General features: G+C 36.7%; 1 protein-coding gene across 3 annotated transcripts in view; it reads left to right on the top strand.

The window, feature by feature from the left end:
• The window catches only part of LOC122827889 (netrin receptor UNC5C-like), a 193,340-nt gene that overhangs the window by 139,374 nt on the left and 28,333 nt on the right, over positions 1-25,633 (top strand). For 2 of the 3 annotated variants that reach the window (XM_044110983.1, XM_044110981.1), the window contains exons 6-9: positions 10,419-10,599; positions 12,422-12,589; positions 12,741-12,905; positions 19,612-19,668. In XM_044110983.1, coding sequence (XP_043966918.1) covers positions 10,419-10,599; positions 12,422-12,589; positions 12,741-12,905; positions 19,612-19,668 — 571 coding nt within the window. The remainder of the gene's footprint in view (positions 1-10,418; positions 10,600-12,421; positions 12,590-12,740; positions 12,906-19,611; positions 19,669-25,633) is intronic. The other variant, XM_044110982.1, reaches the window with a different exon arrangement.

The raw sequence follows: 25,633 nt of genomic DNA, 5'->3' as shown, positions 1-25,633 counted from the left end.
ACACACTTTTTTAACACGTGCGTTGTAGTGTAAATTACTACTCTCACCTACATTCATTGTCTTGCTGATTTTTTTTCTACACCATCACCTTAGCTCTCGCCTTTGCATTCCTCACATGACTTTTACTTTCCTGCTGTTGTTTTCCCAAGCCTGGAAGCCTAATAAATTACTTCAGCATTTCTTCCACAGCTAGCCTTTCTACTCCCTTTTCCACCCTTTTACCACTCCATCTTTTTCTGCTCTTTCTCTTCCCAGTTCCTGACATGCTATAGAAATAACGCATCTGTCTTTTGTACATTTTCTTTATATTTTCACTTTTCTGTTTTTATTCCTTTGCAGTCTTTTTTGCCATTGCTCCCTCTCTGTCCCATCCTTCCTTACTTGCTCTCCCTATCTGTTGACATTGTCAACTTACTTTTAATGGATCACCCACAGTTATCTGACTCTTGTTTCCTCTTCCCCCTTCACCATTATCACAGCCTCACCTACTCTCTCTCTCTCTCTCTCTTTTCCTACTTCAGCATTGCTGTGGAAATACCTTTTCTTTTTCCAACACTCTCTAGAGATTGTTCCCCATCCATCTTTTCACCTCTCCACTCTTGAATGTTGATGGTAGAGGGTGAGTCTAATAGATCACTATGAAGCATCTGCACCTGTGTTAAATCTCAGTGGTAACACGGTGGAGTGTATGAGTAGGCATGTGCACATGTGTGTTTGTGTGCACTCTGGAGAGACCGATGTAAGCTATCTGTTCAGAACATCTGTGACCTCCTTTAGTGCTGAGCTACTTCCCTTTATGCCTCTGTTAGCCATCTTCTTATGTACCTTGGTTAGATTTCAGGTAAACATGGCACAGGTAAGTTTTGTTAGTCCTTAAAAAGTGCATGCCTGGGTGTTGCATAATAAATTATGCAGTGTGAAAATACTCAAGAACAAAAAAAGTCACAGCTGAGTAACATAACGCTCATGTATCATACATGCAAGTCATACATCATCACTTGTACCACGTTGCAGCAGAATAGTAGGTTATAAATAGCTCTCTGTTAAGCTGTCTCAGTCCAAATAGGCGTCCTCTTGTGTCCTGATTCTGTCTGTACTGGACACCTTGGAGAGTATTTCCTACTCTCTGATACACATCATATATAATATGTCTTCTACCTGCAAAGAAGACATAAAATATTTCATCTGCAGTGTACCTTAATTTGAATATGTTTAGTCAGCTAGAGACCATAGGCTTGTAAAAACAGTTCGAAACACAATTTCAAATACTGTATGCTGTAGTACATGTCTTAGTTTCCAACTACAAATATTAATATATTTTGTTAGGATTTGTTTTGCAATTAATAAAAATAGTCCATGGTTGTTAGGTGGAAGGAAAATTTTATTTGCAAAAACTTTTAACAAATGAAAAAAAAACGTGCCACATATTAGCATGCAATCTCTTCTCTCTGATTCCTATAAAATAAATCTCACAATAAATGCACCTGTTCCTGGAATGCCTCCAAGATTTTTGTTTTTGGATAATATTTACTGGATCGTACGGATCAAAATACATACAAGATAGACAAAAACATGAAGAAGTTTAGGGGAAGCTTAGATTATAAAACATTGTCCAAATCTTACAGTATTTTATGGAGCACTGTTCAATCAACCAAAAACAGGGGTTCACAAAGTACATGCTTGAATTTGTTTCCAGGACAACTATTAAGTGTGCATTGGTTAAATTTGCCAACAGTGTAATTCTGGCAAGAAGGAAACCATTTTTGAAGTTGGAGTTCATAAGACGTAAAGTTTGCCACAAGTTACATAGAGGGCACAGCCAACACAATGATATGGTGTTTGCTATGGTTAAATTTAACTTTTGTTTTATATACAAAAAACAATGTTTGGAAGAAAAGTATAATGACACATCACTCTTAAAACATCTTTTTCATAATAAAACTCTTAGGTGGTATGCTTTTGGGATGCCAGTCTCCAGTGTAAGCAGGGAAACTTGTCACAGTTTTTAGAAAGTTAGAACTATTTTTACGGTACAGAGCTACAATGGAGTGGTGTAGGAAAAAAAACTAATCCATGTGCTAGAATTGCCCAGTCAAAGTATTGCCCTAACTCTGGGTGAGAATGATTAGCAAGACTGATTTTCACAAGTGCTATACATTGAATCTGATTGAACTTGAAATATTTTGCAAGAACAACAGGAAAAAAAATTCAGTTTGTATGTGAAAAGCTGGTAGAGACATAATCCAGAAGTGTTGAAGACAAATACACCTGCACTGTTTAGATTTTGATTTGTAAAAGAAAAACGAGAACCACGTATAATGTTTCTTTAACTTCACATGTATGGTGTGCGTTGAGTTAGTCTATTGAAGTTTACAATTGTAATGGGATAAGGGAAAGTTACTATGCGTTCCTTTTTGTCATTGTTCAACATATAAATGCTTAAAAACGTGAAAAAAGATATCCACTCCTACTCTGAACTAGTTTTCATCTGATATGTTTTTCCAGAACTTCATTAAGGGGTTATTGTTGATGGCAACCCAGTTATGTCAGCACGGTTAATTGGGTCTTTATGTCACTTGCTTGGATCTAATTAATTAAGCTGTCAGAACTTCTGAAATCCCATGTTGACACACACACACACACGCACACACACACATTCACACACCTACAGGCAAACATACTTCTCCGCCTTGAGTCCCATATATATCCATAGTGACCTTATGTTAACCTGCACAATCTGCCAGTCTGGCCACTCACAGTGTGTAATGTATTGCTGTGGTGTTGCTGGCTGCAGTGAATTCCCCACAGAAGCACTGGGCAGCAGAACTGTCCTAATCACCTCCCAAGCGTGGAGAAGACGCAGACGGAAACACCAGGACATATGGCCAATTAAGACAGTGATGTGAAATGGTACAAATATAATGTTGGTGGATGTGTGTGATGTGTGCTGGAGAGCCCGCATCACACAATGGAAGTGATGCATTGATTATTCAAACCAAGTGTTATAGGTTCCAGCACAAATGTTGACATTTTATCTTAAATACAGTCTGTTTTCTTGTGACTGTGTTTGACATAATTTTACAAAATCTTGTCTCTACACATCTGGTTATGTGCTTGTGTCAGCTTGCCACACTTATGCTTGAGAAAGGGCTTTATTTGCTGCCTTATTTGTTCTTTAAATCATTTGTTCAATTATTAAGCATGGTGCTTTTGTTTGGAGCCTAAACGCAGACTGCCCTACTCTTACTCTTATTGTTAAATGTTCCTTCTACATAAACAAAATCTTTATTGGAAAGGCAATGTTTGGAAATTGTAGTTTATGGTGGAGTGGATGAAAAGGAAATTAGATTTATGTGGAAAAAGTGCTGTTAGGAAGAAACATGGTGTTGGGATGAGGGTGTGTTGTACAGATCTTAAAGTTGAAAGGACAATTAAGCAAGGTCCTCTTGGCACAAAAATGTGGCCATTTGTATTTCCTAGAACGCTGCCAACTAGAAGGTTTAATGTTCGAATTGGAGGAAGTGAATAAAAGAGAATGAACACACACACACCTACACACACACTATGTGTTCCCTTCAAATCGCATTTGTTTCAGCTTGCTTTATTAAATCAATAGTTACTACTTGTACAGTTGTAAATTACACTACTTAGGAGGTGATGCTTAAAGATTCACACAGAAGCTGAATTTTTAATATTTGTACATCAGGCTGTATTATGTAAAATCCAGATGTGCAGATAAAAGACCACTAGAAGTATAATTGTAGAACTATCACTTGAAACGAGGGTTTAAAATAATCTACAGTCCCTTGCAAAAGTATTTATACCATTTTCACATTTTGTCATGTCACAACCCTTAACTTAATTGCATTTTAATGGGATTTTATTGACCAACACAAAGTAAAACGTAATTCAGGTGGAATGAAAGACATCATCTTAAGCTTTTTTGATATATTTTTTTCTCATTCTTCTTTATGACAAATATTACAGTGAAATCAAAATGGTTTGAGTTTTTTATTTTCATGTTAACTCTTAAATTTCACTTAAAATTCTAGCATAGAGGCAATATAAGTTGTAGCTTCATGCTTCTCCATTTCTGTTTTCTTTTTGGTTTTGTATCCTTCAAAAAGCTATCAAAACTTTTCTAGTAGCTCACTCTGTCATATGCAAAAGAGAGCAAACCTGAACCCCACTCTCAAGTCTTTCCTCAGATTATTCTTTTCTGACACATGAATATGCTTCGATGTTCACCGCATTCGACGTTCTTATTGAAGGTTAACCTTCACATTAATTTTAACATGTTTGTTGCTTCCAACTGGTTTTCTTTCATCCTTCGGAGCTGCGGATCTCTGCAGCTCCTGCAATTACAATTGTGCTCTTGGCTGCTCCTCTGATTAAAGCTTCCTTTGACAGATCAGTAAGTGTAGGTAAACAATGAGAATGTCAGTGAGGGCAAAATAACTAATCACTAAGGACTACTTGGTAGTATATTTCATTTTGTCATGCATGCTTGTTCTACATGCCAATAATGCTGGTTGAATGTTGGATGAATTTTTACTGAGCAGCATTCTGTAAGATCAAGTCACACAAAGCTTGACTGTAGTTATTAACCTGGTTTTTTATATATATATATATATATATATATATATATATATATATATATATATATATATATATATATATATATATATATATATATATATATATATGTGGTATTATTTCAGTATTCTAATACTCTATGTTAATTGTTTAAAGCCACAAGAATAGGCTAACTATTTTGTCTAATATCAACACAGACACACCCTCACACACAAACCTCCTCCACTGCCAGGCGCACTGTTGGATTAAATTTCTATTAGCTTTTCTCGATTGAGTTTGAAGATCGTTGATTAGCCAGTAATGGCCTTTGTTACTGCGCTAATGAATAGCTTGATTACTATTCTACTTAGCAACACATCAGGGTGTAGGTGGTGTTTGTGTTTTTCTGTGTGTGTATGTTGTTATTATCCACAGATAAGCACATGCGGACAGTTATGGCCAATTGTCTGGGTTTGTGTCAAGAAAGCTGATGGCAGCAGAAGAGAAAGATAGATGGTCTTCTCTGCCAAGACCCATCTCTCATTCTGTCGTTTCCTCTAACCCTGCTGATGCCTGTATCAATTCCCTCCTCAATGTGTTTCCTTCCAGCTGCTCTCACTTTCTGCTTCCTTCTGTCTCTTAACTATTATCCTTTTCTATTTGCCCATGGCTCACACTGCCTTTATTTCATCTTTCTGTATTTTTATGTTTTTGTTTCTTACATTTATGTCTCTTTGGTCTGTTTTTAATCTGTGTTGCTGTATCTGCTGCTGATTTGACTGACTTGCCTGTGGTGATTTTGTTACGTTTGTGTGGTTTTCTTGTGAGTAAACCAGAAAATGTGAATGTTTGATAATAGAAACAAGTAAAGCAATTATGGTAATGGTGCTATAGGTACCACTCCCAGTCAATAACAATGCACATGGGACATCTGACCAAGATGTGCTCACAAATATCTGAATACACTTGCTCCGGGATAGGAAGGATTATGGGGCTGCTTCCTTTTTAATAATTGATAATATCTCTTAAAGTGTGTGGAAATGTCATATGGTTCCCTATATTTTATGTACCTCACATAAAAGCTGTAAGGCAAAACTTTCAAATATGAGTCGATAGTAGTGGATTAAATTATTGTTAATAGCGCTAAAATACATTTAAAAAGCAAACCTTGTGTTTTTCTGTGTGTGTAAACAGAAGTACCAGTCTATTATAAATGCCTACTCTGAGTATTTTGAAAAGTAAAGTAATTTTAACACAACCATCTCTAATGTTTAGAGATGGAATCTCAAGGGTCATTAAAATCAGACTGTCTAAACACACAGCGCGTCAAACCTGAAATCAGATGGGTTGTATGAATTGAAAATCACACCAAGGTGCTACTAATGTCAGCAAAAATTTGCCCCAGCTCACCAACACCTGAAAGAAAAATGAAAGAATTTATCAAGCTTGGTTTTGGCTGTAACATTCAGATGAATGTTACCCCTTGCACTGTGGTCTACCCGCTTGGTGTGAACAATATTAAACAACAATGGACCCATCCTGTCTTATATAAATGGTTCCACTTGCTGCTGGTAGTGTAACAGTATGGAGTGAGCAAAGCAAATGTTATTTAAATGCCACAGGCTTCTGTTCTGTCATTTTTGTGATTGGTGTTGTGTTTGGTGAACTTTACCCTAATATAATATTAATTGCAAAAACATTGCAAAGCTACCCTGGCTTGCCAGGATGTATACCTAAAAGTCATTTAATTCATATGATGCCTCAAAAATATTGACTGGTTAATATCCAGTAACTATTTTAACACATTTTACATTGGTTAAGAAGCAAAACCCCAAGAATATATTTTGGTTTGAAATAATAAAGTATAAACTTGACCCTAATGATTTTATTTGAGATTAATTCTCAAAAAGTTAAACTGATGTCATTAAGATAATAAGTACTTTTTTTTTTACTTTTATATATTTCTAAAATGTCTCAAATCTCCCTCCAGTTGCTTTATTTTCTGCCATCCAACACACTTTGCAAATAAAGAAGGTGACGCCATTTCCTGAAGCAGGAGGTGGAGTCCTTCGGATGATTAAAACATGGAAACACCCACACATTGGTTGATTAATCACTTGGAGAGCTCTTTAACCCACTCATCTGTAGACTTATACGGATCCAGATAATATAGTTAATCAAGAGGATAATCCTCAGTGACGAACATGCATATTAACACTTCAATTACCCGAACACACACACACGCACCTCAACACACAGAGTCACAAATAAATATGCTGAACAGTAATTTTTCCATGATTTCATTGCAGAATCACACTTTGTTGTAATTAGTTGATTTTGTGTTTTGTCATGCCCCTTGCAGTGAAACTGCTGCTATGGAATATTAATGTTAGAATTCGCCACCACACTTTCCCGTATCTCAGAGTTCTTATCAACTCCCACATGAGAGTCTTTGTAGTGTCTCCACAAAGCATGTCGCATTTTAGCATCTGGCTCATAGATATTCTTTGCTGTTTATCTTACTCCTTGCACTGTGGTCTACCCGTTTGGTTTTCTTTAGCAAGTTTTATTTTGTGTTTTTCTCAGTGACACTGTGTGACTATGATGTTCCTCCTCTGAGCAGCAGATATGTCACGAAGCTTTGCAGTTCAAAACGTTTTCTGTTGCTCAAACAAAAGGAAGCATACATATATCTCTGTATCTTGGTCTGCTTTTATCTCCCACTCCAGCTGAGGCTTTGTTAGGCTGCCAAACAGAACAATATCTCAATAGATGTGAAATACATTAAATCGCTCTGTTTCCTCATTTTTCCAGATAACATTGAAACCCATGAGAGCATTTACATATCTAGATTTTTTTTTTTTTTGCTCTTCACCACACATTCTATATGGGAAATATTATTTTCTATAAATGTTTTACTGAGAATTATACTTTTTTTTTCCATCTTCAAGCATAGACAGTTTGATCCTCTGGATTTAGCAGAAAGGAAATTTAAAAAACAGATTTCGTTTTTTACAAAGACTTGTATCTTTGCAACTTTGCTAGTGCTTTATTTACGTATATATGTACCGCATATGACGCCCCACTAGTGCAGAAACCACTGTTTTAATTATCCATTAAGAAATTAGCGGCATTAAAAGACTGTGAATTACTGCATAGTTAACCAAATCACTTTTTTAGATATAGTTGTATAGATATAGGTATATGTCAAATGAAGTTGAAGAGTATTGTGTTTTTATCCTTTTGCTTGTGCCTGTATGAAACTGTGCTTGTGGTGTGTTTCTAAAGCAAAAGGGACAGGTGAAATGGGGCAAAAGTTAAAACAACAAATATCCACTTTCCCTTTGGGTTGATTTGATCCAGTCAGCCACCGTCTGCCATTCACACACATACACGCAAATGTGCACCCCCACTCTGACATACACACTCCAACACCAGCTGTGGCTAATGATGCCCCGGTAATGGCAGGATTGCAACCACATGTGTTCCCTTTGTCTGAAGCCACCAGGGCACACGTCAGTCTGACAGGCTTCAACCTTCACAAGTCATCAAAAATCGCAGCTATTTTCAGGGCATTATCACACAACAACTCACAACCAGCATAAACCCAGGTTACCACAGGGATCAGCTAAATTATCAGATTGTGAAGAAAAACATAAAAAATTCATGCTTCATTTTTCTTTTTCTTTTTATTCACCTTATTTCAGCATTTCAATAAAGCCGTAAATAAAAAATATTGTAGACGATTTAGATTATCTTCGGAAACAATCAAACACTTTTTAAGAGGAATTGAATGTGGTTTTAAGGTTGTTTAAATTAAATGTATAAGCCTTTGGCCTTTGGTTAAACTATAGTACATGTATCTTGCCTGAGAAATGCTATTGTAACAGTTAATAATATGATGTCCTGAAGTCACTCAGCCAAACCATCGATGATCTCCCTCACGTTGAAACTGACCTCTACCATCTGATAAAATACCTTTATCAATCAAGACACAGGCATTTCAAACATTTTCCCCATTCAAGCAGAAAAAAACATTTTTTATTGCATCTTTTGTATTTTTATATTTTAAATTCGAATCCGAACCAAAGTCCAATTTATTGTTTTAGTGCACAAGCTTCATGAACTGAGGTGATTCTGATTTTATAACTACTAAGGAATGCATTATTGGAAACTGAAAGGTCACACTGCAGTTTACTTTAGATTGACAGTTCTGGTCTGGAGTGGTTTCATGACCAAAGTGTTCTTCCAGAGTTTTATAGATCAGAGAAAGAAGCATCCGGAATAACTGAGAAGGATAAGTCTCTGCCAAACCTGAGCAGGCACTAAACATGAAGAATTACAAGAACTATTATTTTTTTGTCTGCATCCGAAATTTCCATTTACTAATGTGAAAGGAGGAGGAAATTAAATACTATGAATTGAATAGCACAGCTTGAATGTTTATGTTCCTTCCATAAAGATTGGATGGGCTGAATTTATGAGGGTTTGGACCAGTAAATACAGCACTCAGGAAATGTGATTAGGCTCATAAATAGAACAGTTTACTGCTGTCTTACCCTTCATCCAAAGTACCTTGTGAAAGCATATGTTCAAAGCATTTTTTTATCTCCACAATTTTAGAATTCCACATTAAAGAATCCACTCAATACAAAAACAGACATTCTTGTTATTTTAACTATAAAAAAGTCAAATTCTATTGAGAATTAGATTTTTTTTAAGATTAAATGTTTATATGTGACTTTTTTTGTTGGCAAATTTTAAGTAAAAAAATATCACATAGGCTACATAATTGCACAGGCTAAAACTTCAGTGTTATAAATTAAATGTTTTAAGTTTGATTCTAATGAGACTATATTATTTCCATGATATTCCTTTTGGAATTGTGATTAAATAAATTGAGAAATTCACCCACCTCTATTGTCTTGTCAGTGTGCCTTGTTTTTATCTAATTATTTTTGAAACGTTCATCCTTGCTGACTATGTGGAAAGCATAAGTATGCAAGAGAAGCACTAAACACCACACAAACTATGTTCTCTATCAAAGTGAATACATAGAGTCTAAGGACACCATGGTAAAGAGCCATTGTGTCGAAATTACAGCCAATGCATTCTGGCAAAATAAAATGCTGGGTTTTTTTAAAGCATAGAACCAGAATTTTTTTTTTTTTTTTTGTCAGGAATTAACCAGATTTAGTAACCAAACTATTCCTACAGTATGCAGCTGTGATGTAAGTTAGCAGACAGTCATTGCTGAAAGGAGATCTTCATGGTGTATCTCATTGTGAGACCTCTGGGAATCCGAGAAGTGAACCTGCCATCTCAGCTGGTGACTTTAAAGCGGGAAAATCTGTTAACGAAAGCAAAAGCTGCCATTATGTTGGCTTGGTTTGGTTGAGAGCCTGCAGGGCAATGAATGGATTCCTTAGGAGAATCCTGGAGCATGCTAGTAATCAAAATTCCCTCTTTGCATTTTAAAAATTGATGATGAGGCTTTTCCAACAGAGTGGTTAGATTCGTGAGCTATCTCAACTTGAAAAGGTTGAAGCAACAGCCAGTAGCAACAGTTCACATTTTGTGATTGCATTAATATTAGGAGAGGGCATTTGTACAGTGTTTGCTCACATGTTCCCAAAAATTACTTTAATTTCAAAATGCATATTGGTGGTTATTATTTGAGCTACAGCTTTTACTTAAGCTATTGTCCTTTTACCAGAAAGGCGTATCCCTATGGGTATATATATATATATATATATATAAGTTTTCACATCAGCTCAATTTTACTTATTGTTTTTATTTATTCAAACTTTTGCACAGATGTTTTTGTTTTCTCTGTTTCCCAGGTGGAGTGGTTAAAGAATGAAGAAATAATCGACCCAGCAGAAGACAGAAACTTTTATATCACCATTGATCACAACTTGATCATTAAGCAGGCACGTCTGTCTGACACAGCCAACTATACATGTGTAGCTAAGAACATTGTGGCCAAGAGACGAAGTACGACTGCCACTGTTATTGTATATGGTAAGTTTGCAGGCTTGCTTGTATAGATCTTGTATTTGGACCACAGAAACGGTTTTAAAGAATTGTTAGCACTATCTTAAAAATGCTAGAATGCTTTTTTTTATCCTTATTGACCTCTCTTTTCTTTATTTTAATTCATTTTTTTTTTTTATTTAGCCTCATGTTCTCATCAAACTCTGACTTTAACCTCACCCAATTAAACACCACTTACCCCACTCATAATTACCCTCCTCCCCAGTCCCACATTTTTAATTAAAATACTGGGTCTTACCAAATGCATGTTTGCACTCTCAGCTCTAAATGAATTGTGCTGGATATTCATTTACCCTGCAACACATGCAGGAAAACAACATGCAGAAAATAATGATACAATACTGTCCAGAATTTCACAGATTGGTTATGTGGTTGGTTTGTTTTCCAGACAATGTTCTGCAGGTGATGCTTTTGCGATTCTGAGCTGAAAATCATTCCTTGCTCATGCCAATCTTTTATAAGACAATAGAAGAAATTTTGAGGCGACAAAAAACTAACATATATAGAAAAGAAAAAAACTAGTTATAAGCACATGCACATACAGAATGTCTATCTCAAATGTAACACTGACTTTATTCTGGAGTGTTTCAATCAAAATAACTGAGCTTGTGTTTCCTATTCAATACAGACGGCAAGAGATGGAGAGAGGTTTGACACTGATGTATCGTTACAGAAATAGGTTGTTCAATCTGCGGTCCAATCTTCTTACCGCCATATAGGCTTGGCAGACAATGTTGACAAGGTGAAATAGAAAAAAAAAGCACAGGAACATACGGAGGAACGGATTTAAACAGCTATAGATAAAAGACAAAAAGGTGAGGTCAGAAGTAAAGAGAAAATCGAAAATAGCAATAAGTGTCTCTATCTTAATTAACTTTAGAATAGGAATAAGCACATTTTATACGAAATAGAGATGAAGCTGCCAAGCTCCAGGCTCAACCCACTCTGCCTCTTCACATGACAACCTTATTTTCTGGGGGGTTTTTTTGTTTTTTTTCTGGCTCTTTCTGCCTTAACCTGAGTCAGGTTTTTCTGGCTATCTCATTTTTTTGTTACTGACTTTTTTGTTTTTGTTTGTTTTTTCACTGTCCTTGGCACATAATATTTAAAACACAATGGTGGTAATAGAAAATAATACAATTCTGAAGGGAAATATTGTTTGTAAGCCTTCACATGTACATATAAAATGGGTAAAATAAATAGACCATGTTAGTAAGTAAATAAGTTGACTAAATATTATTATGTATTCTTAAATGAAGATGTGTTTTCTTTCTCTTGGAAGCTTGCATTGTTTATCATAAGCTACTCCTTTTAAGAAAGAATAAGTTAGATTTGTTAACAAATTAGCATATTTTTATATATATTCCTTTTTATTTTTCTTCCAGTCATGCAGACTGTTCTCATTATTTGTCCTGAACAATATTTTAGGTTTGTTGTTAGGTTAATTTTTCCCAGATTATTTTTCAAAGATTTCTCTACATCACCCTGTCAGTGACCCATTCTTCCATGAGAAAGCCAAAGCACAATAAATGACGTAATTTTGTGTGTACAAATAATTGGTTCACAAAAGAACCAATTATTTGTAAAGCACATTTTAGCAAAAATGCAGTTCAAAGTACTTTACATGACACAAGCATAACACCATAACCAATTCTAAAACAAACAACAAACATTACATTTTGTCCAATGTCATCACGATTATCAAGAATAGTCATTCTAATATCGCTTTTAGCTTATTATGAGTCTTTACATTTTTACTCATTTAAATGATTGTTGTGTTTTGCTGCAGTAAACGGTGGCTGGTCAACATGGACAGAGTGGTCCCCTTGTAACAGTCGCTGTGGACGAGGCTTCCAGAAGCGAACCAGAAGCTGCACCAACCCTGCTCCTCTTAATGGAGGATTGCCTTGTGATGGACAGGCCATACAGAAGCTACCCTGCACCACACTGTGCACTGGTAATTGTATTTCTTGTTCGATCAGATTCTGTGTTGTCCTGTATGGACAATTGTACAGCATCCTCAGAGTTTATCTATTATACTTGCCATCTATGCCACACTATTTTACTTATAACTGGTTTAACTTCTTTCACCTTCGATTCATCAATAGTGGATGGAGTCTGGACAGACTGGAGTAAGTGGTCAGCCTGCGGGACAGAGTGCACTCAGTACAGGAGAAGAGAGTGCAACAACCCTGCACCTAAAAATGGTGGAAAGGATTGTGAGGGCCTGGTGCTCCAGTCTCAAAACTGTACCGACGGGCTCTGTATGCAAAGTAAGTTGTCCGAAAATATAATCAAAAGAAACTAGATGCATGACAAAAAATGATGCTCTTTAATTTGATTTATTTGTTGTAACTGTGGCTCTAAAACAGGATTTCACCATCATTTTTGCAAAAAGTAAACAGAGAATATTCACTGATTAGCTGTAACCAGTGATGGCTTAGTTACCTTCAAGAACTAACTTTGGTTAGTCTTTGAAAAACGTACGTTTTTACTTTACTTATCACTTGATTTTAAAAGTAACCAAGTCAGATTGGAAGTTACTTTATTAGTTACCTTCAGCAGCTGCCAACTACAGCCTCAGCCACACCATCTTAATAAATGACAACCAGAGTGAGTCACCCATCATTTTCTTTTCTAAATCCCATCTGATCAACTTCTTCAACTCTCCTCCATTTACTGGTTTTGCACCAAAGTCCAACTTTTGTTTTTAGGACTGCGGGGGTCCTCCAGGTTTTTAGTCGCAGTTTTTTCCTTCACACTACCTGTTGGAACTTGCTCTGTCACTTTGAATGTGCTGCAACTGTTTCTACAAATTTGATGTAGTATTTTGTAGGAATATAAAGCGAGTATATTTGCACTGGAAATGTTTTGGTTTTGGCCATAAATTCAGCTCATGGATAACAACAGTGATGACAATTGTCCTTTCTAAATACATATAATGTTTGAACAGTCAATTCTAATAATATTAAACCTCACTCATTTTTAAGAGATGGGGTCATTTAGATTTTTTTACCCTGTGCACAGTCTGCCGGTTTTATGACTTTTTCTTTTTGAGAATTAGATAAATACAACTGGATTCTATGATTGACGATTGGGAACTCAGGTGACTACACATGACAGTGACATCACTTCCCCGCTGTCTGGCTGTGACATTTGCTGCTCCTAAGGGTCACACTAAGACTGCGGGAGGGTTAGTGATGTTCTGATCTTTCCTTTTTAAGTATATTACTTACCACCATATTCTAGTCTTTTTTCTCTGTGCTAATTGCAGGACAGGGAGCCTTCTCACATGTTGAGACTTCATTTCTTGTATAATTCTCAAACGACTTCTCTTTTCTTTCCTCATTACCTGCTCATGTGTCAGCTCGCTTTTCCCCTACAGTCACCAGCTTTTCATTACTTTCTGTCTCATAAACATGTTGTCAAAATGGATTTTATTTATCTTTCCTGAGAAGTTTTACTTCCCTTCAGTTGTCGTTTGCTTTTGCCCCACTGTGTGCTTTCTTCTCCTTTGCTCACTGTAGATGAGTCACCAAATAGAACAACAATGCAAGAGGGTTTCTGAATGACATTATTAAGTTTAATCTTCCCACTTTCTCATCCCTTACTCAAGTCAAAAACAGTGGTTTGGTATTAAAGTAATGGCAAATAATGATGTGGAATTGTCATCCACAACTTAGTCACTTCCAACATCAGTAAATTTAAAAACCTGCATGGAAAATGTGTGCTGAGTCATAATGGACACAATTTAACAGCAGCAGTTTTTTTCCAAGGTGGAGGCAATTATATTTGTTGACTTGTGGGAGCAGTGCCTGTTGCTCCGTGTGCTCAGAGTAATTGGCAGACAAGCATACCAAGAGGGTAGGAGAGGGATGTGTGGAAGTTTGAAAGAGTGAGAAATAAAAAATAACTTGAAAACAGAAATACCTCTTTCTAAACATTCTACATCTAATGCCCATTATTATAATTTTTAAGTGTTTTTAAATCTAGATATGTAGCAAGTTTTTCAGCTTTTAGGGACTCTATAATAAGAAGACAATTTCCAATACATTCTTTTTGTGTGTGTCTGTAAGTCCTCCAATTAAATGCACACAGTTTTCTCGCTCTTTCCATTTTGGCTCTCATCAACAACAAGATGACCGTAGAATCCAGTAAGACAAGGGCACCCTTACAGAACTCAGGAACAGAAACATGAAGTGATGACATACGTGTTAGTGGATGAAATGGCAGCAGCTTGAGGTGAGAAGCAAGCTCAAGTACTTGGACAGGACAATGAGTGGGCTTAGGTGATTCATGGTGATAAGGTGTGGGTTCAGTTTGTCTGAGGCATCAGAAGCAGACCCTTGTCCTCAGAGCAAGGTGATACACTGCTGCTTTGACAGGAGGTGCATGACTATAGGCATAGGCCACACACCGTGGATAGAGAGTGGTGGTGATTTGGCGATGATGACCACTATGGTGAGTGTGACACACGGGGTTAGGCTGCTGAAACCACTGGTGCTGAGGCTTAGGCTCTGATGCTGCTGCCACAAAATTCAGCTCAGCCACCGAAAGTCCAAGCAGAAACCAAAGAGCAGGCCATGGATGTACCTGTAACGTGGTTCGATTCCAGGTGGAGAAATAGCCATTCTTAAAGCCCAGAAAGGTGGTCATGGTTCAGTAAAGTCTTGAGAATGACACATACTTTTCTCAGTCTTGCACCAAAAATACTGACAAACAGGACACATTTTGACTTCTGTTTTCTTAGGGAAAACTCCTGGTTCTGAGTTTTCTCTCATGGGGTGTTCATGTGAGCTCCAACATTCTGGGCTCCAACTCCAAATCTGGGAACTTTCTGTTGGACTCACAGGTCCACGTTGTTCCCTAGGTCTCCACCTCCTGGCTGACATTGAGAGTCTCTATGCAGGTTCCTGCTTACATACATTACCCCTGCAAACAGGGCATTCTCCTAGTTTGTCTTCTAGAAAAGCTTTTTGTGAGTTTTTCAGAACTGTTTTGATGTGCTACCTTACTTTCCACTCATGACCCACAAGTGTTTGTGTTTTTGATTTTACTTGTGTTTGGATCATTTTGCTGTTTCCATTCAGTTTTCTCCTGTGCCCATTATTCTACTTCCCTTGGTACCTTGCCTAGATTTCTTCTACAGCTGTACTGGATTCATTGATTGTACAAACCTGGCTTGCATGCCTCTCCATGATATTTAAGCTCTGTGGTTTCTTTCACTCACTGCTGAATGTACTGTTGCTTTTGTCCTTGTTCCCATTCTTATTTTCCCCATGTCTTTGTACGATTTACAATTATTAATTCCATTATTCCACATTCTATTATGTGTTTGCTGGGATGACCCTACCTGCTACATTAGGAGTTTTTTTTCCCATATGCAATCAGGAAACATGCCATGGCATATATATTTAAATAATGATGCAATACTATTCCTAAATAAATATATTCTTCAGCACAGTATCGACATAATTTACTGTATAAGCACCATTGCCTACACTGACCCTGCTATATATTGTATCACATCTCCAATCCGTCCATTTCCTGCAACCTGTGATGTATGTGGTCACAGAATCTGGCATAAAACCCAAAGAGGTATAGATTTCGGCTCATTTCCCCTGATTGATTTCCTGCCTGTAAAATGACTGCACAGTTGTGGTTTTATGTCAGCACTAATGTTTCAACTGTTTCTTGTAGCAATAACAGGAATCCATGAAGCATGCTGTCTCAGTGTATGGACTGCACTGTCTGTGACTATTAGAGGGTGTTCCTGCATGCACAGCGTTTTTATAGTGTATTTACAGTATATTTGAAAGGCATAAGGTAAATCTTGTGACATAAATCCATTCAGTTTATGAAAGATTGTTCTTTTGGATTGTAGCCTTTACAAAGGCAGAAAAAAAACCCTCCCAGTATGTGTGGCAAGCCTTTCCCATTGGTGTTAAAAATACCCAGTTAAACTGTAAGTGTTAGTGGTTTGAATGAACTGATAAGGCACTGCCAATTTAGTGGGGGATTTAATGTTTTAGATAGTGTGCTCTATAATTGACTTTGTGCTCAGAAGCACTTCTCCCTCGTTTTCTTCTCTCTTTCACCTCCCCCTCCGGATTTGTGCGCTCCATCGTCTTTTGCTGCCTTCTTCCTCTAAAAGTTGTATGCTTGAACTCTGTGAGGTAGAAATCCATTTGCCCTCACTTTTGCCCTGCAAATCCTTTTATCTTTGTGTTGATGTGTTTATGTGAGAGATATCCCCGTGTGAGCTTCATATGTGTGTGTGTGGGGGTGGGTGAGCGTGTGTGTTTGACTTGAAGATTTTCTTTACCAGTTGTTTTCTCTCTCATGTTCTAACTTGTTGACTTTTATCTGACACATTGATCACAATTCTCGGATGAGATGCACTCTGAGCTCCAGCAGGTCATCCTGGAGACCATGACATTTTCTTTCCGAACTGTGTTCCTGTCCATGAATATACATGCTGCACAACGGTTTTACCAGAACAAATTTAATCTCCAGCACAGCCTCTAAAACCACAGTAATCACTAGAAATGCTCACAGTTATGTAACTTTTGAATTTGGATGAAACAATACATTGTGTTTTTCTTTTCTCATGTGAAACTATCTGCAGGTACTGCACAGCAACAAACGATCCATGTCCATCCCTGAAAAGCTCTACTTATTCCAATTTTGTTTCCTCCCATTGCGGTCTTTTAGCAATGTTTTCTGCATGGCATTTCAGCAACTTTTTTCAACTTTTTTTAAATGCTTTGGTCTCCTTTGGGCTCGTCTTTTTGTTTAAACCTCTCTTGTGTATGCTGTCATTTAATCATGTATGCGTCATTTTACAAGAACTGTGTTTTCATTATTGGTTTTTGGATGCACAGTTGTATTACAAAATTTACAACAACAAATCTTCCTCCTGGCTTGTTGCTTAAATTACTAATTCATTTTTTTTTAGTCATGGCATTTTTTTATTTTGAGTCCTTTGCTGTTACTTGTGTTTTCTCATATAAAAAGTCTGATAAAGAATATTTGTGTTTGATGTGTCTCTTAGCTTACATGGTTCCTTGCAAAACTTGCACATCTATTTTCTCATGTTGCATTCTCAAACTAAACCAGCTCACAGTTGTGCATAGTGAAAGGAGGGAGAAGAATATATGAATTCCTTTTCTGATTTGTAAATAAAAAATTCTAAGTCAGTCCTTTGTTGAACGGTGTTAGCCATTCTGTCACAGTTCAGGCTTTAGGTCAAGTTTTGTGTTCCTGCTTCCTAAATCTTAATTCTTTTGCCAGCTGTTACTGGATTCCTTTCATAATTTACCTTAATTAGCTCCATTCGTCTTACCATCAGCTCTTATCCACTTCACTGTTTCAGCAGCATCATGCTACCACCACCATGTTTCATAATGTTTATAGGGGAATGTGTATTGTTAAGCAGCAGTGACACATAATTTTGAATGACCTAGAAGCTCACTTCGTCTAACAATTTATTTGTTCCCTGTATGACATATGGGAACTGTATCATGGTATTACAGTCACTGATGACTTTCCGATTTTTTTTGTAACTTGAGCTGTGAATCTTTGTAGTTCCTCCAGAGTTGCTGTGGGCCTCATGGCTGCTTCTCTAGGTGGAGGCTGTGCTTATAAGGGCCTGTCAACATAGGTGGATGTCCATGTCTGGTTAGATTTGAGGAAATGAATTTATTTTCCATTTCCATATTAGGGTTATTCAGTTCTTTGTGGGATGTTTAATGCTTTGGAAGTTGAAGCCACTGTCATAAAGTGACCCAGTCAAGAGGCAGGTGTAGGTAGCAAGTAAAGCTTTTAGCTGACAGAAAAGGTTTCAATAATTCTGGTTAACAGGAGGATCTTCCGAAAGTAAGAAAGGATAGTTACACCAAGCATACATGGAGGGCAGTAAAAATCACCTGCAGCTGGGTGATTACAAATAAAATTTAGGTGCTCCAGAAAGTACATTTAACAGAAGCCACTGTGGGAATACTATCAAAACTGAAACCAAGTTGACCAACCCTAAACAGCTTTATGTCAAATATATACCATACCAACCCTGTTTTAATCTTTTTGACAACTATAATCTGGACCTGTGTGCTGTGCTATTTTATCCACATCATGCTGTTTGTTCACTTTTTGTTTGTCTAAAAAACCTCTGAGGCCACCACAAAACCGTTTACATTTGGACTCTATTTGCCAATTATATTGGACTTTTGAAGCCTATTTATTGCATTTGTATGCCACAGTTTAAAAATTAAGCCTCTTTGATACATATATTTTTTTATATATATTTTTCATAAAGTAACAAAGTGTGGCCTATTTCTGGCATATAAATTATCTTTAAATGCAACGTAATCACACCAAAACAAGTCAAACTGCCTAGAGCAGAAATCTAAAATTATGCCTAAAGCTTCTCACCTCACCTGAGGATATAAAATAAAATGGCACGTACTACCTGCCAACTTTACAAGTGTAACAATTTGTTTATAGAGTATATGGTTATCACCCCACTTAACCTTGTCAGTATGTCTTTCTTTATAGTGCAGAATCACAGTGTTTTCTTTAGTCAGGTGTTCTGCCAAGAAGCTTTTAAGTGCACCATGTTGTTATGGAGCTTTATATCAATTATATACCAACTCTTCAATAATACATCAGTGCATCAAAAGTTCATGTATGTCAAAAACCTCCTGTTTCCTTCAACCAGGTTGACAACACCAGATGACCCATGTTTCATATGTATGGTTTCTAAATGTTTTTTTTTTTTTCCATTTTGTGGTCTTAGAAGCTTTTCTGCAAACCTTTTGGATATCAATTTTTGCACGACTAAACTGACATGGCAGGAAATACTGCCATTTGCATGTCTCTCTTCTTTCATTTTTGTTCCATTTGATTTCATTTACTTTACTTTTGTTGTCCTTTTATATTCATTTTTCTCATTCCACCATCCGTTTCTTTTCCTGTCCCAAGGTTCATTGTTTCAGAAGTCCACTGAGCCCAAAGAACAGAGTGCTTTGGGAATTCCATGTAAGTTGATGTTTTGTTTTACAATAATCTATCTTTCTTTTATTTCAGTTCTCTTCATGTAGCCATTTCATTCTGTGAGCAGTCACTTTTTGTTTTTATTTTATTGTTGCACTTACATTTTTAAAACTTCTATTCCGCTAATCAATACTGCTGTCTCTCCTTCTGTCTCAGCTATGAATCCAGTACCAGTTAGCTTGAATCTCTATATGCAAGTTTGTTGCAGCTGTGATTTTTTATTTTTTATTTTTATAGAGTTTCCAACTTTGCATCAGCATAGCCAAAACTTTGTTGTGTTGTGTTTAAGAGCTTTGCATCAAGCTAAACTGGGTCCAGAATGTAAACTGGAATGGCTGCACATCTCCTCTTGGTTTGTCCAGCTGCAGTATCTTAAGGTGTAGTCACATCAGGAAAGCCCTTTGGTCAGTTTTTTTTAAGTCTGGACGACTGTTTTTGTTTTTGTTGTTTTGTGTGGTTTTGTTTTATGGCAAGCGGACCATAATATGTTAACAAAGCCATGCTGGTGATGATCATTGCTCCCATTGTACAGAAGGGAGCAGGGTGGAACAAATCACAGACCCAGATAAACAAGCTTCAGAAGTTCTTGTTGCATTTCTCTTGGGCACATTTGCGCTGTTATTACAACTGAAGTACCAGTTTCAATCAATGTAATATTTCATATTTTTGGAATGGTGTAACTAAATGTGCGCTGCAAGCTGAATGAGATGAGTGTATTCACACCTGCAGCAAAGGCCCAGGTCAACAAGGGAAACTATCTCTGGTTCATTTAAAGCAGACCAAATGTGTCAGATGTGAATAAAGTCTTGGAGAGATTCTGATGTGTCAAGTCTAAATTATGAATTTTTAAATGTTCTTTATAGGTTTCATATTGAGTGAGAAAGTTTGATTGGATTTAAAAATATCTATTAACTATAACTGTCCCTGATGCCACTATTCGTGGTGTCCTTTGTATTTTTTCTAGTGGTCTTCCCGGCCTTCTATCACCTGTCTTTTCCTTCTGATACAATGAGAGAAAATGACCTCAAACTGAGAACAAGACAGAGAGTGAGAAGTGCAAGAGGGAAAAGATGTCTGCCTTTCATTCTGACTGCTCTCATTGGAGAGGGGCTTTTTTTGGATCTTCAAAGCCTTGAGTGTCTTGAATGTGTTAGTGCAAGTACTGTCTGTCGAAACAGTTTCACTATAATAGAAGGTTTTGCAAAATTAACAGTACTAGGCTGACAGATGCAGAATACAAATAATGCGGAAACAGTCAGCTCATTTAGTAGTGTGTCATTCTATTTCTGATATATAAAGCACCTCTCATCAGAATGACGTGTTGTAATTGTGTTTACATTTGTCTTTTCTGTTTCATTAGTTAGACATTTATTGTGGTGCAAACACTCCTCCATAGTGCTCTTCTGTTCTTTAAAACAGCTGCAATCATTTGACATGGTCACTTCTTATTTCTGGGGTCCCAAATGTATTTCTAGTATGGCCCACTCAATGACCATCCAAACAAAAACCATTCAAAAGTAAAGATACCAAAGTGATTTTCTCTATTCTTGTTTTTTATTTATATTGCAGTCTTAAGTGACTGATAATATCTTTCCTACTAGAGAGGAGGGCTGCATGTGACCATAAGGTTTTTTTTTTTGTTTGTTTTTTCCAGACTGAAACTTTATTATGGTGCTTCCACAGTTTGACATCCACCCTGACCAGAAGAAGGTCTGTGGATCAATCGCAAATATTGATCCCACTTGTAAAGTCTTACTGAACTCAGAAAGTCACTGCAAGCTTCGTTTTCTATTTATTGTTTGGAATCATCACATAGTTACTGGAGATTACCAGGGGAAACATCCATCGTGCAAATCTTTTTCATTACACTATGTCCCAAAACATCCACTTAGAAAGAGATTTGGTTACTCTGAAGGTTTGCTGTTCAAGAATCCAGTTGATATGATTTGAGGTTATGATGTTCGTTTTCCTGATACAGCCATCAGAAAAAGAATATGCTGTTATTATAAAGGGATAAACTAGTTTAGCAGCAATACTAAGGTAGAGTGCAGGATTTAAACAAGGCTCAGTTCTTATAGAGATACAAACTGTGCTAAGAAAATATCCTGCTGAACCACCTAAAGTCTGAACCACTGGTGTAAGAGAGGGTGAATTGACAGTCATGTTTATACTAAATTTCCTCTTTACTATTTGACTATTAATTTTGAAATCAGGACCAGACAATGTTTTTCATTCTGTTCTTGTCCGTATTTGATGGTCTTGTGTGAATTATAGCCTTAGTTTATTTTTCATAGCTTTAAGGAGTTTTATTTCAAGGGATTTAATGTTCCTTTGGGATCAATAAAGTATTTTTGAATTTGAATTGAACTGAATTCAGACATACTTGGTGTGGTGTGGTCTTCTTTAGCTGTTCTGCTTAAAGGTTTGATGTATTGCACTTTGTGGTTTTCCACATACCTGTATATAGCTAAAGCTGCTGCAATATCTGTGAGTGCAATATAACCAAGGACTACTTGCATGCAACATCTGTCTCTAGGTTATGGAGCTGCAAGCTCAGTGCATTAACACCTGGCCACACTCTGCCCACTTAAATTGATTTTCACTTTTATTTTTTCCTACTTTTGACATAGATTTTAATCACTATCTCCTATCTGTTAACACCAAGACAACATCCCCAAAACTGCAGCTTATTGAATATTTTATCTATGTTGAATGAACTAGAGACATTCTTGTTCATGAAAATTTCATCAGATTAGCAGTTTCTGTAGAAAGCAGACCATCAGCCTGTCTGGCACCAACAACCCTTTCATGTTCAAAGTCACTGAAAGTGACCGAATGACTGTATATCACACATTTATAAACAGTATGAGTAAAGGACAGGTTGATATTAACCTCCAGCAAAATGTTGCATTTTGATGGTTTCTTGTTTATAATGCATTCTGAATTCCTTCATTATGTCTTTAATGCCTCTCTAATAGGCTACATGGAGTATTAGAGTCCACCCCCCAACACTGTGGTGCTTCTACGGTTTGACAACCACCTTGACCACATGAAGGTCTGTGGATCATTTCCAAATATTGATTCCCACACTGAAGTCTCATTGAACTCAGCAGGTTCCTGTGACAGCACCATCCTTACTTACACTTCCAGAAGTGAAGTCAGTCCTTTCACTGGATGTTTTATAGAATATTTTCACCTAAGCTGCAAAAACGAACCACAGTGTATATATGCGTATCCAAATGCACATTTAATGTTTTCGAAAAACGTTATTTTTTGGCAGTAGAAGATTATCTTAGATCCAGAAGGTTAGGGTAAAAAACCGATGAGGATGAACTTGATTCATTGAGCAGAGGGAATTGGCTTATATTTTAGAACTCATGTTTTTGGGCAGAAACTGAAAACTTTCAGACCATGAGCCACAAAATTCTCTCATCAGATGAGACAAAGATTGAACTCTTTGATGTGAATGCCTGGTGTCATGTTTGGAGAAAACCAGGCACAGATCCTCACCAGGCCAATACCATCCCTACAGTAAAGCGTGGTGGTAGCTATGTTTTTTCACATGGTCATCATGGGGTATTTGTGTGTGGACTTTTGAGGAAAGGGATTCATTTAATCCAATTTGGAACACTGAATACTTTCTGGCTGCACTGTAAATATGAACTCAGGTTGCAGTTGATTGACAATTAAATTACACTTATTTTCTTGGTATTGATATATCCCCTCCAAATTCACCATGTAAGGTAAATACAGGTACATTTCTAAATCTCTGTATTCTTGCATACTCTTATTTGAATTGAACCCTATTAGTCACTTTATAGGTAGATTCGTCTACCAGGGATCTGTATGGGTGGTGCTTGCATGTTTGCGCCAAAGAAGATTAAAAAGGCAGTTGAATGAGAGTCAGATAGTGATTGTCCACAGTTCTGCTTTGGATGTGAATCACACAGAAGATAGAAACGAGCTAATCTGAGTTATCCTTGCCCCCCCTTGTTTAAATCCTCTCCGTGGTAGATTGAACAGACTCAGAGAATGACAAAAACCTCAGACAATCGATAGATAGTGATTGCTACTAACTGAGAGGGTGAGCTGGGGGCTTCTGCTTTGATAGCCCATGTGTGTCATCAAGTGCATGTGAAAGAGAGCATATCCTTTTTGCAAATTCTTACACGCTCTGGTTTGTGAATATTTAAATATACGCAGCGGTTACTTACATACATGCAGAAACAGTTAAACTATTCCTGATTTCAAGATATTTTTACAAGATAAGGTAAATTGTTAACAGCCAGACATTTCATTCCATCACAAATCATTGGGAAAGTAACTTATTTACCTGTGCTGACTGCTCATGCAAAGCCAGCGCTGGTGAAAGAGAAAAAATTTGAATCCATTGAGCTCTAATAACACAAAAAGGCAATATTTTGCCTCTTCACTGGGAAGTATTGAGTAAAACTTATTAGTAAAACTGATTATCTCTGCGAAAGAAGTTGCGTATCTCATCAGCCCACAAGTCTGTCTTTGTAAAAATCAACACTGTTTAATTCTAAACCCTTCAAGTTCCTGTCCCATCGATGTGTAGCTTTTTGCAAATATTGGCAAAGCAAAAGACATGAGTCTAAAATGGATCACATTTTTAAAACACAAAGTCTTGTTACATACTAGTACATCTAAAAAATTTAATTATTGTTTAGAAAGGCATTATTTTTCCCCAGTCATCTCAGAGAGTGAAACTCATATAGTTATCACATATAGAGTTAAGTCTTTGTTACTTGCTATTTTGATTATTATGGATTACAGAGACTGAAAACCCAAAATTCAGTGTCTCAGAAAATTAGAATAAAGTGAAAAAGGTCATTAAGGAAACTCATGGTTTCACACCCTAATGAGCTAATTACCTCTGAAGTTCTGCAAAGATTTCCTGGGCCTTAAAACAGTCTCTCACTTTGGGTCAGTAGGCCGCACAATGACAGTGTTGTGCTTTGGAGTCAGGTTTTGGCTATTAATAATTATAACAGTTGTTTAAGACAATTAATAATAAACTAATAATGTAGCTAAAAAAATTACCAAGTCGGGGCAGCACTCTTTTGACAAAATAACCAATAATGTTCAGTCTTAGTTAATTAAAAACACTTGTCAAATAATGCCTAGGTTTTCAAATAATAGATAAAGGCATGAGTCCAGCACCCAATGAGATGACCAAAAATCTCCTTATATCACCAAACTGAATTAAATTAAATAACATTTTATTGTTTCATATTAACCCTGCTTCATTAGACATTCAGTGAGTTATTTTAATATGATTCACAGAAACATTGTAGCTTTTTTACCTGGTATGTGAGCTGCTCAGTAAGATATTACTAAGAAGTAATGAGATCAATATGAGAAAATGACCCATGCAATATTGGTTTTCGCCATGCACCATTTGCAGATGCCATAGGTTAGTTTATGTTGTATTGTTTACCTGTAAGATCAGAGCAACAGAAGAAATGCACCAAAGATTTAAACAAAATAAAAAAGAAGGGAGAGAATGTTAAGCAAAAATCTACATTAAATAAATTTATTTTTTGCAGTTGTAGGTAGTTTAGTCATGCAGGTAGAAGCCCATATGGGATGTCTTTTTTTTTATTCATCTTCAAACCAAAAATATGGAAACAAACAGAAGTTTCCCAAATCATTCAATGGAAAATTTGCTCTAGAGGGGAAAACATGTATTTCCTGTAGCTGGCACATATTGTGTGTGCTATAAAGTTATACACCTTTAAGTTAATGTGGGATTATGAGAAAGATTCCATAAGGAGATGGTGATTATTATAATTAAGATCAAAAACTGGAGGCCTAAGAGGATTATGCAGTTCTGTTCCCTACTGCCAAATGAAGGGACTTTGATAATAGGACAGCTTTATGAATCCAAGACCTCACAGCAAAAAGAACTAGAAGATAATTGGTGACT

The sequence above is a fragment of the Gambusia affinis genome, linkage group LG03 (genome assembly GCF_019740435.1).
Source record: "Gambusia affinis linkage group LG03, SWU_Gaff_1.0, whole genome shotgun sequence".
Classification (NCBI taxonomy): Eukaryota; Metazoa; Chordata; class Actinopteri; order Cyprinodontiformes; family Poeciliidae; genus Gambusia; species Gambusia affinis.
The sequence above is the reverse complement of the archived record's forward strand: the minus strand, read 5'-3'. Positions and strand labels throughout refer to the sequence as shown.